General features: G+C 37.9%; 1 protein-coding gene across 1 annotated transcript in view; it reads left to right on the forward strand.

Annotated features, from left to right (window-relative positions):
* Positions 1 to 15,998, forward strand: part of LOC114657865 (beta,beta-carotene 15,15'-dioxygenase-like) — a 46,374-nt gene that overhangs the window by 5,974 nt on the left and 24,402 nt on the right. The window contains exons 2-7 of the mRNA XM_051932016.1: positions 3,101 to 3,229; positions 4,016 to 4,145; positions 9,521 to 9,668; positions 9,898 to 10,045; positions 10,717 to 10,931; positions 15,202 to 15,456. Coding sequence (XP_051787976.1) covers positions 3,101 to 3,229; positions 4,016 to 4,145; positions 9,521 to 9,668; positions 9,898 to 10,045; positions 10,717 to 10,931; positions 15,202 to 15,456 — 1,025 coding nt within the window. The remainder of the gene's footprint in view (positions 1 to 3,100; positions 3,230 to 4,015; positions 4,146 to 9,520; positions 9,669 to 9,897; positions 10,046 to 10,716; positions 10,932 to 15,201; positions 15,457 to 15,998) is intronic.

A 15,998-nucleotide genomic window follows, 5' to 3' on the forward strand; every position in this document is an offset into this window, starting at 1 on the left:
TTTCGAAAGATACCGCTTTAGCCGAGGGGGAATATTGTACCTCAAAAATTTATTAGGACCTTATTTGAAGTCAAACTAGGTGAAGTCGGGCTCTCACAACCACACACAGTATGCATTGCTTTGAGGTTTTTTGCAAGTGGCACACTTTTTATATACTGTAGGCGATGCAGAAAATCCATCTAAAAGTGCAGTTTGCCAGGAAATTTGTAAAGTCTGTTTGGCTCTGAAATATTTCCTTCGGGTTTTCATAGTGTTTCCTGGACACCTGCGTGTGCAGACAATAAGAGTCGTTTCATGCCATTGCAGGTTGGTAATACACAGGCTAAAACACCCACAGTTCCACGAAGAATCTCACAATCAGCCTAACATTCTTATTACCCAGGGTTTCCAAATGTGATTGGGACACATGGGACTAATCAGAGTGGAGTTTGATCAAACATTATTTGGAAAATGTACCTCTCCTCCTGATGAATAATCAGACAGTGTTTTCATCAAATATTTGACCTTTGTCAATATCTCGTTGGTCAGACACAGGTTATAGGGATATGCCATTCCCTGCAACTGACCCAACAAAAAAAGAGGGCTATATGGAACCTACCTATGGCACACATTGAGGACAAATATATGCAATGACCATCCTTTACTTGAAATGAAGTGACCACTGCATCCTGCCACTGGTTCTGAGGAGGAGCTTCCCCCTGGAATGCCCTCAGAAACAGGGCGATGGGCATTTTGCTAGAGATCCAGCTAAACTAATCTACTACATGGCTGCGTTTGAAAAACCGACTTATCCCGGATGAGTTTAACTGGCATTAACTCATCCAAGATGAGGCATCTGATCTCAGATGATTTAAGCAACGTACGGAAAATACCCCCCAGGTCTTTTTGCATTGCTGAGTTTACCAGTGCTTGCTTTCTTTCTCAGGATGTACCAAACTGAAGATTTTGCCACTCGTAATATTGTAGCAATTTCTCAGATGGGTTTTTTCTGTTTTCGCAGCTTAAGGATGGCTTCTTTCACCTGCATGGAGAGCTCCTTTGACTGCATGTTGTCTGTTCACAGCAAAATCTTCCACATGCAAGCACCACACCTCAGGCCTTTTATCTGCTTAATTGATAATGACATGACATAATGATGGACTTGCCCACACCTGCCCATGAAATAGCCTTTGAGTCAATTGTCCAATTACTTTTGAGCCCCTGAAATGAAGGGATTGTGTTCAAAAAATGCTTTAGTTGCCTCACATTTTTATGCAATCGTTTTGTTCACCGCACTGAATTAAAGCTGAAAGTCTGCACTTCAACTGCATCTGAGTTGTTTCATTTAAAATTCATTTTGGTAATGTACAGAACCAAAATTAGAAAAAAGTTGTGTCTGTTCAAATATTTATGGACCTAACTGTATATGATGTGGCAGATTAGTAACCACTGCACACCCTCCGACTGCAAGCACAAATCTCCAAAGGAGACCACCCCAGCTTGTTTTAATCTTGTATGTATTATTCATATGTGTGTAAATGTATGCTTGTGACACCCTGAGGCTTGTGCGAGTCTTAATCTGGTTTTATCACACACTTCCCAATTATGTTTATTTCCCGATTTTATGTGCTTCTATTAACGGAATCTTAATACATAATTCGCCTGCCTCCTCACTCACTCACTCGCGTCCGTCCGAAGCCGAATGCGCAGTCGCCTTCTGCGCAGCTGCCCGAAAAACCTTACGAGACTGACATCCAACCCCAACATCGCAGCAGGCGGCGGATTTACGGCCGCAAAAATTCAAAGAGAAAGGCGACTTCGATTAAAGCTCTAGAGTCCTGAAAGGCGATTTTGACTGCAGCTTGAGGCCTAATTACGCATTCTGATTCAATTACGCATTCATTCAATACACCTATATCAGGTTTGTGGTGCTTATACTTATTACTATTCCATATTGTACTGGAACATTCATCATTCAATATTATACTATAGGCCTGGAAAATTCATCAACTAACAGTACAAGCCTGTACAGTAATGAGTAAAGCGGACTACAGTCATTACAAAACAACTTCTTCATTACTTATCATTTGTTCTTCATACACTGCTGACACAAACTCGTGCCCGTTTCATCTTATGTTGTCGAAACGGGCTCTTTGTTTAGTAAACTATATAAAATACCGAGTCAGAGGCAGGACAATATTCGTAATGAATGTCTCACTGCAGCGCAAAGACACTGAAGTAGTTGCAGCATTTAAACATTCATTGTTTGCACAGGAGTCTGCTACACTTACTTTTACTAGTCATTATTAGAATGCAATGAAGGGAGCAAACTACACAGGAGTGGGGCAGAAGAGTAGGAAAACCACAAGGATTAAGCAATTGACGCTATAGCAAAGATAGAAGTATTTCTGAATGGCCTATTTTTCGATTTCTTAAATTACGTTATATAAATATTTCCATGCATCATTTGTCTTTTTCTGTCGCATTGAGTTAAATGTATTTGATTTACTATCATGCTATACTTCAGTCCAAATGTAAATATAAAATATGATTTCCATATTTTTTATGGCATATTTGTGCATTTTTTTTATGTCTACAGTGTGCAGAGTTCATTTTGTAACATTAGCCACCATACTAAGGCTTTTAAACCTGTCCATAAGGTGTTCGAAATTAGCATGCAACTACTTCCCCTTCTCCAACTCCAAGAAGCACACTGCATCAGAATTTAGTCTTAGTCTTGATCCACTGCAAGACAGCAACTCTGGGGCGAACTGCAACTGCAAGCTCATAGAACACTGCAGCTAACCAACGAAGTCTAAATAATGTTTGGTTGGTATGGTCACTTGTACTTTAAAAAAAAAATGGTGCCATTACTTTACATATAATGAACATACACCAAAATAACAAATGTTTAGCGTGTTCTTTAAAACAAAATACTTAAAAATATTAAACACTTATAACACAGTGCAGAAGTGACAGTGAGTGTCATGCAGTTTTAAATTATCTGCATATCACAATATAATAGCATGTGAAAATCTGGTAGGATTATTTCTATAGATAGTGAGTGTGTGTGTGTGTGTGTTTTCCTCATTTGTTTGTTTGACTTTCTGATACCTCATAGGAACTCTACCAGCTTGGCTGAAGGGTACCCTGTTACGCAATGGCCCGGGAATGTTTTCAGTTGGAGATACCAGTTACAACCATTGGTTTGATGGACTTGCACTGTTGCATAGCTTTACATTTAAAGATGGTAAGTTTAAGTTTCTCAGAACTTTTCTATGTGCATGTTTTCTGTAGGTATTTGGAGCAATGTGATAAATGGTGTCTGTTTAGTTGCTAGAGTGCTAATTTTACTATTTATATACAAATATTATGCTTCTTGCTGTACATATTAAACACGTAAGATTTCTGGAAAGGTAATCAAAGCACCCACTTTATATACATATCATTTAATTCAGAGACGCGAATCTGATTTCTTTGCTGATTTAGTTAAATTGATACTTTTTATGCTGTATTTCTGATTGTAGGATTTGTCAATCTAATTATTGGAAATTATATAATCGGTATACTTTTACACTCATAATGCAGGCTATCAGGGATATCAATCTGCTGCTTAAAGGTTGCGATTTTAAACTTTTCATCTAATTTATTTGTGAGTTTGCCTTTTGAATAGTCACTGAAGATTTTCTGAAACTTTGTGCATGCTTAATAAGTTAGTGTTGTTCATTTTGGTTTTGTTGACAATACTAAACTGTAACAAGATTAGCAATATATTTATATTCTTAAAAAGCTTCTGTAGATTGAATTACACAAGATTTTTTTTTTTTTTTTTTTATGTTACTAACTCGGTATAATCTGTAATGTGTCCCTGTACTTCAAAATGGTATGTTAGATACCATTATGTGGCTTATGTGACTGCCATAAGTAGAACACAAAGCAAAATGATGGCTGTTTAAACTACCATATGTTTTCAGTTAAAGTAGTTAACAATTAATTTTATCACTCTGTTGTTTTTTTTTTTTTTTTTTTTTTTTAGGTGAAGTTTATTATCGCAGTAAGTATTTACAAGGAGATACCTACAAGTGCAACATGGAAGCCAATAGAATAGTGGTATCAGAAATGGGAACTATGGCCTACCCAGATCCATGCAAAAATATCTTTTCAAAGTAAGAATACATACTTTACATATGTTTAGACCCTTTCTAATAAAGTAACTGATTCCTTTATCTGCTGTTCAGTGTGATTTTATAAATCTTTTCTTTCATTGGGACTTGTTTGATTCTGTGTTTTTTTTGTTAATTGGATGGACACTTACTGGTACAATCCTTGTTCTGTACAGCAAAATGTATTTCACGTTGCCTCAACTCAATTGAAGAGAAATAAGGTTTATGAACATTGTTGTTAAAAACTAGTGTTGACTTCTAGTTTTCTAAATGGTCCTTAAAATTAGAATTCTTCTTTCGGCTGCTTCCATTTAGCGGTTGCCAAAAAGGATCATCTGTCTCCATCTATCCCTGTCTTATACATCATTTTCTGCCACACCAACTGTCTTCATGCCCATCCTTGCCATATCCATAAATGTCCTCCTTAGCCTTCCTCTTTTCCTCTTGCCTGGCGATTCCATCCTCAATTGGAATAATGTTTTTAAAGCACAGTCATCTCTGATTAAAAATTAAACTTCTTTTTTAGGATTACAGCAGCATTTCAAAAGCAAAAGTTACATTTAAATAATATGGTACTGCTTAAAGTTTTATAATTGGCCAGAAGTAGCTAAATTTTAAACTCTTGCTGCAAAATGTTGGCTCACAATGAGTGAACATGGGTGGAAGTGTGACTGTAATGGTGTCAAATGCTCAGTTTATTCCCGCTGTGCTGTTTGGGTAGACTTGAAAATTAGAGTGTGGTGCCACCAGAATGCATAATCAATATCATTTCATTACACATTACCAAGTGGTATCAAAAAGAGGCCATAAGTGGTAAAAAGTTATATTTCTACAGCATCTAATTCTTTGTTCAAATCAATTCAGTGCTTTGTCACAGACAAAAAGAAGTACATTTGTAGAAAAGAAAATTAAGTTGTCTGTAGAGGACAGTTTTCACTCCTGCCCGCGAATTGACAGCATAGCACAAAGCTGTATAAAGACCCTCACAAGGCCTCAAAGTGAAAGACCAGCATTAGCAGGGACGGAAGAGTTGCACATGCCAGTCTGGAAAGGCTGGAGTCACTAGGAGGGAATATACTTTGTTTTGTTTTTTTTAAAGCATGTTATATCTTAGGTGGAAAATATGGGAGGTCGCTGAAGAATAGGGAGAATTGCAGCCTAAGTGTAAACAGGACTTTAGAAGACCGGTCACCTAGCAGACGCAAAGCATGCAAGAAATGATGGGATTTTACTCTTTATGTTAAAAAAGCTGATGGTTTCAATAACCAGTTGTAGTGTTTTTTTGATATTCAGTGTGTAAATGTGTTTGTTAGACAATGCAGATGGACTGGCATGCCAGCTAAGATAAGTTGTTTGCTTACCTGGCTGAAAGGCAATCCTGGGTGGATAGCAGGACTGGTTTGGCTTTGATGGACAGACTGGATAGGTGGGCGTCCTGGGCTGGAAGGTTGTAGTTCTCCTTCTGAGATAGTGTCCATTTGGACACCCACGGGACTGCATGGGAATGAGAATTCTGAAGGGCAGCTGTTTCGGGGTCCTTGGGTGTTGCTGGATGGATCTGCTGCGAGAGTGCTTTCCAGAGAGGTGGAGGTTTTACATGACCTGAAAGCTTTAGCCAAGTGTATGCATTTATTTATGCATGTTTGACTAATAAAAAATGCTAAAACTGCTAATCGTAGTGCTGGAAAGTGATAATGTGCTGTTTGCCTGGGGGGGTGAACGTATTTCTTGACAGAAGTTCTTATTTACATTAAAACAGTGATTGTGTGTTAATTTTAAAGTTTCAATTGTATTGTTTTATTTCTTTGTGTTTACAAGCAAAGCAAAAAAAAATGTTTTTACTCTGAAATACAGTCACATAACGTACTAATACCTTGCTTTATATCTTTAACTTTAGAAGTTTTATAATATAAATTAAGTACAGTAGAACCCTGATATCCATGCCCTTATTTAATGAGGTTTTGCAGATTTATACCATAAAACATCCCAGTTTGAAGATCTGCGCTTTGGGGAACTGCTGGTGGTGGACGGTGTGCTTCCCTAGTAACGTTGGCTGATCTCTCCCTGTCAGCCCCTACCTTGTCTGCGCAGTGTTGCCACTACAGCGGTCATCCGTTTTTATCTTAGGTAGCATCGGTCTACATTAACAAAGATAATTTGGGTTCTAGTATATTGGATTGTTAAAAATTTTATTTGATTAAAATGTATGCATTACAAACATTATAGAATATAACATCAAACATGTGTTTCAGTATAACCAAACTATAAAATTTTAATGAAGTTATCCAGTTGATTCCATATAAAACATTCCACAGAAAACATGCTTATCACCTACCACCACCACCACCAGAGAGAAGTAATTAGTAATAAAAAGAGGCCCACTGTGTTATACTCGCTCTTATTAATTAAAATCATAAACGTTTAGCAGAAACATAAGTAGGATCTTGGCAAACATTTTTTAGAATAACATTAATGAAATCTTGCTAAAGAAGCACTGCATAGTTTCACATAAAGAAAATCAGATTTATTTCTAGTTACAGATAACATAAAATACCAGTTTCCCATTAAGTTATACGGGGTACATTCAGATTCTTCAAGTTGAGCAGAATTAGTCAACACACTAACCATTATTTTCTTCACTATTGTTAGTTTATCACCAGATAGTCAAAGCTCATCCAAAGATTGTTGTAAGAGGATTTGTAGTGATCATGCATTGTATACTATCTGATAGATTAAAAATCTTTTCCCAAATGGGCTTTAATTTTGGACAGTCCCAAAACATGTGCGCTAGCAAGGCTGGAGCTTCCTGGGATTTGTTTGCAATTAGGGTCCAAACACTGATGTATTTCAAATAATTTCAGGTCAGACATGTTCTGTTTGCGATTTTTAGGTTGTTTTGCACAAATTGAAGAAAAATGAATAAATGATCAAATTCCACTCCTTCTCTGAAATATTGATGGGGAGGTCCCTTTCCCAGCATTGCCGAAGGTGGTCTAACAGTGAGCACTGTAACAGAAATTGATATTTTAGAAATGCTGCTAAAATTATTCTCCTTACAAGTTAAAATATTTTTGAGTACAAGTGTTGGCAGTGGATTAGAGAGGTTGGGAGCATGCACTGATTTACAGCGTGTTGCTGCATCCACCACTCAATGAACCACCCGGATTGGGACCCAAGTGCAGCTGTGCAACATGTGGATTAGAAATCTGTCAAGTTCTTTTTACAAAATTCCTAACTTGTAAACAGAAAAATAAGTGTTTTGACTAGGACTACGGATTATTCGCTGCTAACATGTGTGATTAACGCATTAAATTCCTGTTATTTTTTTTTAATGCAACTTCTAAATGTTAATTTAATCCAGTTAATTTGACTGTGCTTCGCACATTGCTAATGAAGCAGTGCCAAATGAATCCAAGTCTATTAATAGTAGTAGCGACCCACTATCACTTGATAGTTCCCTATATTGTTTTTTGATAATGATCTTCATAATGATTTACACACCGAGAACAACCATCCTGCAAGAAAATGCAAATGCAGAACTGTCATCAGACACTGATTATGAGCCACTGATGCCTTGCTCCTCTTCCTTAAAATCAGTTAGTTTTTCAGCAATATATAAACTTGAGCAACAAATTGACATTGACTTACAGCAATGGAAACTAAGGGAGGACAAACACCTTTAGTCCTGGCTAAGTTAGCATCTGTGGACACCAGGGGGCAGGGGCACTCCCACTCCCCAAACACCCAACACAAGTAGACACAGACACAAGTATAAAAGTGTCTTTATTGGGGGGAAACTCTTCCACAACAAGCTTTTCTTACCACACTCAAGTATATGCAATAAGCACAGCACTATAAACCAACTCATTTTCTTTCTCTGTCACTGCCTCCTCTACTCCTTCTTGGAAACATTGCCAAATTCCTCCTGACTCTGGTTCATCCCTGTGAGGCAGGCAGCTCCTTTTATCTCCCACCCGGGAGTACTTCCAGTGTTCCATAGTCGTGGTCCAAAAGCACTTCCGGGTGAGATGGAAACCCCATGAAGTAGGGCTCCCCAGTCCCTGCAGCACCCATGAAACCCAACAGAGGTGAGTTGAAAAACTCCATGTCCCATGCTGTCTTGTGGTAATCCAAGGTACTGCTACAAGCTAGGGGGGCTGCCATCTGGTGTCCTGTGCACACTCTCCCCTGGTGCTTCCATCCCAAGGGTGTCCCAGCCTGGGTAACGACGCATACCATCTATTGCACATTTCTGGCCACTACTGTCTCTTGCAGTGTTGGCAGGAATGCATGTGTTGGCAGTTACATGAAGTTTGTAATCGGATTAATTTTAAAAATAATGAGTAACTTAATGCAATACTTATTTTATTGAAGGAAAAATACTAGCATTACTTAAAAAAAAAAAAAAAAAAAAAAAAAAAAAAAAAAAAAAAACAACAGATTTGCATTATTGAGTTACTTGAGTCACTATGGAAATGTATTCCTGCTGCTCAGAAAAAAAGATAACAATATTAGCTTTTGACTGCTGGTGCTGTTACATAATACACATGGGCGGTCTGGTGACATCCTCCATGTTGTGAGGGTAAATTACATTGACTCAGTATTGGGGTCGCAGGGAACTAATGAGTCTGAGGCAAAAAAGTAAAACCATCTTCAGGAGCCCAGGTCAGGGATATAAAAAAAAAAAAAAAAAAAAGGGGTTGATGTTATTTGCTTTGCAGCACATTAAGGACTAAAACAATTTCTTGAGAAGCAGTTGACCACTACATTTAAATTTAAAGTGTTTTTTACTGGAGTTTATGTTCTACTGTACCCAATGCAAGAGCTAACTAACATCCTAAGAAATAATTAAAAAAAATTAAAATAAGGAGCACTAAATTCTGCATTATAAAACTAATAGCATTGTATCCTGTTTGTTATCATCTTGATTGGTAATGGAGTAGTTCTAGGAAAATATTTTGATAAGTATGGGTTTAACATTTGTACTAGAACAAAAATTAATGTAAAGGAAAAGAACTGTTTGTAACACATTTACTTTTGTTGTAAGTAATGAGTAATGTAACTAAGTTTAAATTTTAAATGAACTTTATGAACATTTGTTTTCTGTATCTGGATATCATCCCTTGAGCCACCAGTGTAAATAAATTGACATGGTTTAGCAACTGGCTGAATAAATGGTCAAATCAATAATGACTTATTTTTTTAAAGACTGAATTATTGACAGGACCAATCAAAGTGCTAGACTAATTTTACATTGTGATGTGGCTTAAAAATAAATAAATAAATCTCTAAGAATAAATTGAAACTTGGAATATTTTCAGATCTGTTGGTTAATTTTGAAATTGTCACTTACTGAATTTCTGGACTTGCTATCCTAGGGCAATGTGTTATCTCCAACACACTATTCCAGATTTTACTGATAATTGTGGGACCAACATTATTAAGTATGGGGAAGATTATTATGCCACTTCAGAAACTAACTATATTAGAAAAATTGATCCAGAAACCCTCGAGACACAAGATAAGGTAACTCTGCAGTCTTTCTAATTTTACAGATTGCATTTTTTTAACTTGTGCAGTAAAAAGGCAAGTTTATTGTTCAATTCATGGATGATTAATTCGTGGAGACCTCACTAGTTGTGTGTTTGTGGTTATTTTTGGTAACTGAATTTTTATATTCTCGAAACTAACAAAACAAGAAAATAATCAGTATTGTTTTTATCTGATACTTTAACTACCACAAATGCCTTCCTAGGTGGACTATATGAAATATGTTGCTGTGAATCTAGTAACATCTCATCCACATTATGACAAAGCAGGAAACTCTTTCAACATGGGCACCTCAATTGCAGAAAAGGGAAAAACGAGATATACAATTTTCAAGGTTCCTCCAGCATCCGCAGGTAGATATGGTTAATTGTTTAAGAGGCTTGTTATTGACTTGACAAAATAGTCAAATATGGTGTGCGTGTCCCCAAGAATACTGGTTTCTGTCTTTCTTCACTTCCTTGCCAGACGAGCTGTTGCCTCCACTTCACTCCCAACTCCAAGCTCACCTGGCTGAGGGAAGGAAGCTTCTTTTTAAAGTTTAGGCCTTGACTACTACTGGGTTTCACAGTAACATTGGCTGACCAACAGTACCAGCAATGTGTATTGCTTTGGGAAGTATACCCCTTTATATTAAAAGTGATGGGGCAACTAAATTTGCCTGCCACCTGAGATTAGTTTACTGTTGCTGTCTCGTGGCTCTGAGGACTAATAGGTGGTCTCTAGTCCTCCATTAGTCACATTCACTACTCAGTTAGAAATGGGATTTCCAAATTCTATATCTCTCCTTGGCTTTCTGTTCAGGCAGTGGTCCCAACCACATCCTGGACAGCACAAAAAACTCTGCACCCTTCTAATCTTCTCTCTCTTTCTCTCTCTCTCTCTCTCTCTCTCTACAAATATAGATTCTGCCTATCTGTGTGTGAGTATGTGTGTTTAGAGAGAGTGTATATTTTTAGAAAGTTAACTTTCACTGTGAAATTGTGTAATAGATATTAGTACTAATCTAGTCAATTTTTACTTTGAGGAAATGAAAAGCTGTGCTTGAAGAATCTTGAGGTGGTCTGTTCTGTCCCCTGTCGGTCCCTTTTTACTCCAAGTTACTACCACAGCTTTGGCATGACTGAAAATTATATCATATTTATTGAGCAACCATTTAAACTCGATATACTTAAGATGACAACTGCCTATATCAGAGGAATCAACTGGGCAAGCTGTCTGAACTTTCACTCTAAGGATAATGTAAGTTTTTACTACTTTTATTTATTGTTCATAATTCATATAGGATAATAAAACCATTGGTTTATTACAGGACAGATTTTCAATACCAATCTGTTCACTTTATTTTTATATAACAATTGCTTTTTTTGAGGTTAGAGTTCAGAGTACACTTACAAATAAACTATGTACTGCACAGAAACATTTTGCAGCACATACAACCTTTAAAGCATCTGCTAATAATGTTGATGATACACATAAAAGGCTAGAATCATAATTTACATAAAATGCAATAAAGTATGTCTCAACACTGATGCTCATGTGCAAAGAGCTAGGAGCCTGTCTTGATGAAAGTAGCCATGACAATAATTGCCATCTGAAGTCACACAAGAGAAAAAATAGGAAAGGCTTAATAAAGTTATTCACAGTAATTGCCACAATTATTATAAAGGAATATCAAAAGATTCTGCAGCAAATTTAAATAGTTCAGTAAGGTGAAGAAATATTTCTGAAGCTTTCATTTTAAGCGCTGAGACGTCTGGGGCTACATTTTTTTTTACATTAGTATGTAAACTTCTGTAGAATTTGAAGGTTCCGAAACAAAATGTTCTGTCACTTACTTAATCTAGTACTACTTTTTTTTTTTTTTTTTATACTAAAGAAAACCCCAAAAAAGCAATATATTAATTCAGTTAAAATAAAACCATCCATCCATCCATCCATCCATTGTCTCCCACTTATCCGAGGTCGGGTCGCGGGGGCAGCAGCTTGAGCAGAGATGCCCAGACTTCCCTCTCCCTGGCCACTTCTTCTTCTAGCTCTTCCGGGAGAATCCCAAGGCGTTCCCAGGCCAGTCGAGAGACATAGTCCCTCCAGCGTGTCCTGGATCTTCCCCGGGGCCTCCTTCCAGTTAGACGTGCCCGGAACACCTCACCAGGGAGGCGTCCAGGAGGCATCCTGATCAGATGCCCGAGCCACCTCATCTGACTCCTCTCGATGCGGAGGAGCAGCGGCTCTACTCTGAGCCCCTCCCGGATGACTGAGCTTCTCACCCCTATCTTTAAGGGAAAGCCCAGACACCCTGCGGAGGAAACTCATTTCAGCCGCTTGTATTCGCGATCTCGTTCTTTCGGTCACTACCCATAGCTCATGACCATAGGTGAGGGTAGGAACATAGATCGACTGGTAAATTGAGAGCTTCGCCTTGCGGCTCAGCTCCTTTTTCACCACGACAGACCGATGCAGCGCCCGCATTACTGCGGATGCCGCACCCGATCCGCCTGTCGATCTCACGCTCCATTCTTCCCTCACTCGTGAACAAGACCCCGAGATACTTGAACTCCTCCACTTGGGGCAGGATCTCGCTACCAACCCTGAGAGGGCACTCCACCCTTTTCCGGCTGAGGACCATGGTCTCAGATTTGGAGGTGCTGATTCTCATCCCAGCCGCTTCACACTCGGCTGCGAACCGATCCAGAGAGAGCTGAAGATCACGGCCTGATGAAGCAAACAGGACAACATCTGCAAAAAGCAGTGACCCAATCCTGAGCCCACCAAACCGGACCCCCTCAACGCCCTGGCTGCGCCTAGAAATTCTGTCCATAAAAGTTATGAACAGAATCTGTGACAAAGGGCACCAAAATAAAACCAGATTTATGTAAGTCAGTGGCGATTAGTGTTTTACACATTATCAAAGAAACATTAGCATGTGATACAGAGATTAACTTTTTATTAACTTGCTGAATTTTATGCTCTTCTTTGCTATATAAGCAGCCAGTACTTTATGCGGGGGGAAAAAGAGCAAGATATGGCTCATCTCTATAGACAAAATACTCCAGGTCATGTACAAAAATCTGCTTAACATACACATTCTGAGTAACTTAAGCACATCAAGACACCATGCCATTACATAACATGGCATTGGGTATATTAACAAAAAAATGAATGCATATTCTTTGTGATATAATCAGACATATTACTTTTAAGTAAAACTAAAATAAAGGATACAGTGAGGCCAGTAACCCTGTGCTTAAGTTAGCTTCTTTAAAAGTACAAATGGTAGGTTTTTCTTAACAAAAAGAAGCATTTCTGCCTTTTCAGCAGCAAGCCTGTTTCTCTTTTCATTTACTATATTTGACACAGCTGAAAAAAGCCGTTCACTGTCTATACTGGTACAAGGTGTCGATAGGTACTTGATCACTGCCTTGGCCAAGGTTGGGAAACGGGCTGCATTGACTTTTCCAATACTGGAGGGCGCAGTTATTAAAATATTATTTACTAATGAATTTTAATGGAAAGAGCACACCTTTTACCAGACTAATTTTAAATCCACAAACCTTTGATTTATATGACTAAATTGCAGTGTATATCAAGTTAGATGACTGACTTTCCACTACAGTTCTATATTTATAAAGTATATTTATGAGTTCAACCATTACTTTTCTGCCAGCCAGTAATCTGCTGCCTAATGGAACTTGTGCCTATACAAAGGGTTACATATATGGCGAGTTCTGCCACAATTTTGCCTGGCCCTTTTCTGTTGTAGTACAAAAAACACAAGACATCAGACAGACAAGCCTCTTTTGTTTGCAAAAGCAAAAACACCTGCATTTCTTATTCCTTGTAGCTGCATCATTTGAATTGTACCTCTGTTTGAGCTGTTGTTTGCTTGTGAGCTGGCATGCACACAGAGCCCACCCCCTACAACTTAAGGCTAGTCGCAGACTAATTAGAACACTCTAGACGAGAACCGGCCATTCAGCCCAACAAAGCTCGCTAGTCCTATCCACTTAATTCTTCTAAAAAACATCTAGTCTAGTTTTGAAAGTCCCTAAAGTCCTACTGTCTAGTACACTACTTGGTAGCTTATTCCAAGTGTCTATCGTTCTGTGTAAAGAAGAACTTCCTAATGTTTTTGCAAAATTTACCCTTAACAAGTTTCCATCTGTGTCCCCTAGTTCTTAATGAACTCTTGATCCTCTGTACTAACTCCCTTCATAATTTTAAACACTTCAGTCATGTCACCTCTTAATCTTCTTTTGCTTAAACTGAAAAGGCTCAGTTGTTTTAATCATTCTTCATAATTCATCCCCTGTAGCCCTGGAATCAGCCTAGTCACTCTTCTCAGGGTATTTCTAGCACTGTAATGTCCTTTTTGTAGACTGGAGACCAAAACTGCACGCAGTACTCCAGATGAGGCCTCACCAGTGCATTATAAAGGTTGAGCAGAACCTCTTTGGACTTGTACTCCACACATTGTGCTGCATAACCTAACATTCTGTTTGCCTTCTTAATGGCTTCTGAATACTGTCAATAAGTTGATTGAGTGGATTGAGTCACCTGCTCTCACACTACATGACTGCTGGTTCCATAAGCAGGACATGGAATCTGTACCCACTGTGTGTTTTTTTTTTTTTTTTTTTTTTTTTTTTTTCCCCACACTTTTTGGGGTCTAATTTTACATGTGTTTTGAAACCATTCTAGCTAAAAGGCAATATCAGGTTAAAAAGCTACAGACATGGGCTTTACTTCATTATATTATATTTCATAGCTTCTGTCATACTGGCTCCTGTTGGCTGTTTATACGGAAAAACCCACAACAATTTCTTTCTCAGAAATCTGTGATGTTATTTATTTCCAACTTTGCATTTTTGTTATAAACATACCTCAGAGATGCACAGAGGAATTTTTCTGAAATCTGAACCTTTGCTGTGTTGAAGTATACATAGGTTTTAAGACTCGTTCTGGTGCCCTAAAGACCGCCATTGTACTGCTTCACCTTTCCCAGGCAAATCATTATTTGAAAAAATACGTTCAACATTGAATTCAAAGTTCTTTCTAGCGGTTTTCAGATATTGACGTATTTAATGACTGCATCTAAATAATGATCATAATCATTTCATAGCACCAAACCCCAGTTCTGTTGATTTGAAATGTTGTATACATTCTACTTTTGCTATTACTTATAACTGAATCTCTCTAAACTGAGAAGCATAATTTTATTACTTATCACTCTTGATAGAATTATATTTATTAAAGCTGCTAAACAAGAAATATTTGTACTTGGTGCATTTCATTTACTGGTATGATTTTTTTTGTTTTTTCATGAATATGATGCCACATAAATCGTGTAGTTATTACTTACTGATTTGAATGAGCAACTTGTTAATAAATACGCTAAAAGGACGTTTTATATTACCACAAGTTGTGCTAAAGTGTGGGTAAAGATAAAGTAATATCTTGAAGGGGCTTTGTTATTCATGTACTGAGGGTATTTTTTCCCCTCTTTCTGTAGACTTTGATTCATCTCATTGACAGAAAGACCAAAAAACCGGTATCCACACATTTCTTTACAGATGGATTAGTGGTCTATCACCATGTCAATGCTTATGAAGAGGAAGGCCACGTTGTCTTTGACATAATTGCATATAATGATAGCAGTCTTTATGACATGTTCTACATGGAAAACTTGAAGCAAGACTCAAAAAAGACAAAACTGTCATCCAAACCAAACTACAGAAGATTTGTCTTACCACTGAAGTGTGAAAAGGTAGTGCTATGCTGTTTGAAATTCTGCATTTATACAGTAGATCAGTAGTTCTCAAGTGTTTATGTGCAGATAGATGCCACGGTGGATGGGTAAAATGTTAGTTTAAAGGAAGAGCTTTTGTGTTTTTACCCTGTTCTCCCTCTTCTGTGTATAGGAATAATGCTGCATAATTCTCTTAAATGACATGCAGTCTGAAATAGTGACTAATGCAGTAGACCTGAAATTCTAAGGCTACTGGATCATTGCCTACTTGTGACTTGCTGTGTGTCATTAACCAAATCATATACAGTAATCCCTCCTCCATCGCAGGGGTTGCGTTCCAGAGCCACCCGCGAAATAAGAAAATCCACAAAGTAGAAACCATATGTTTATATGGTTATTTTTATATTGTCATGCTTGGGTCACAGATTTGCGCAGAAACACAGGAGGTTGTAGAGGGACAGGAACGTTATTCAAACACTGCAAACAAACATGTGTCTCTTTTTCAAAAGTTTAAACTCTGCTCCATGACAAGACAGAGATGACAGTTCCGTCTCACAATT

Source organism: Erpetoichthys calabaricus, chromosome 9, assembly GCF_900747795.2.
Source record: "Erpetoichthys calabaricus chromosome 9, fErpCal1.3, whole genome shotgun sequence".
NCBI classification, from domain to species: Eukaryota; Metazoa; Chordata; class Cladistia; order Polypteriformes; family Polypteridae; genus Erpetoichthys; species Erpetoichthys calabaricus.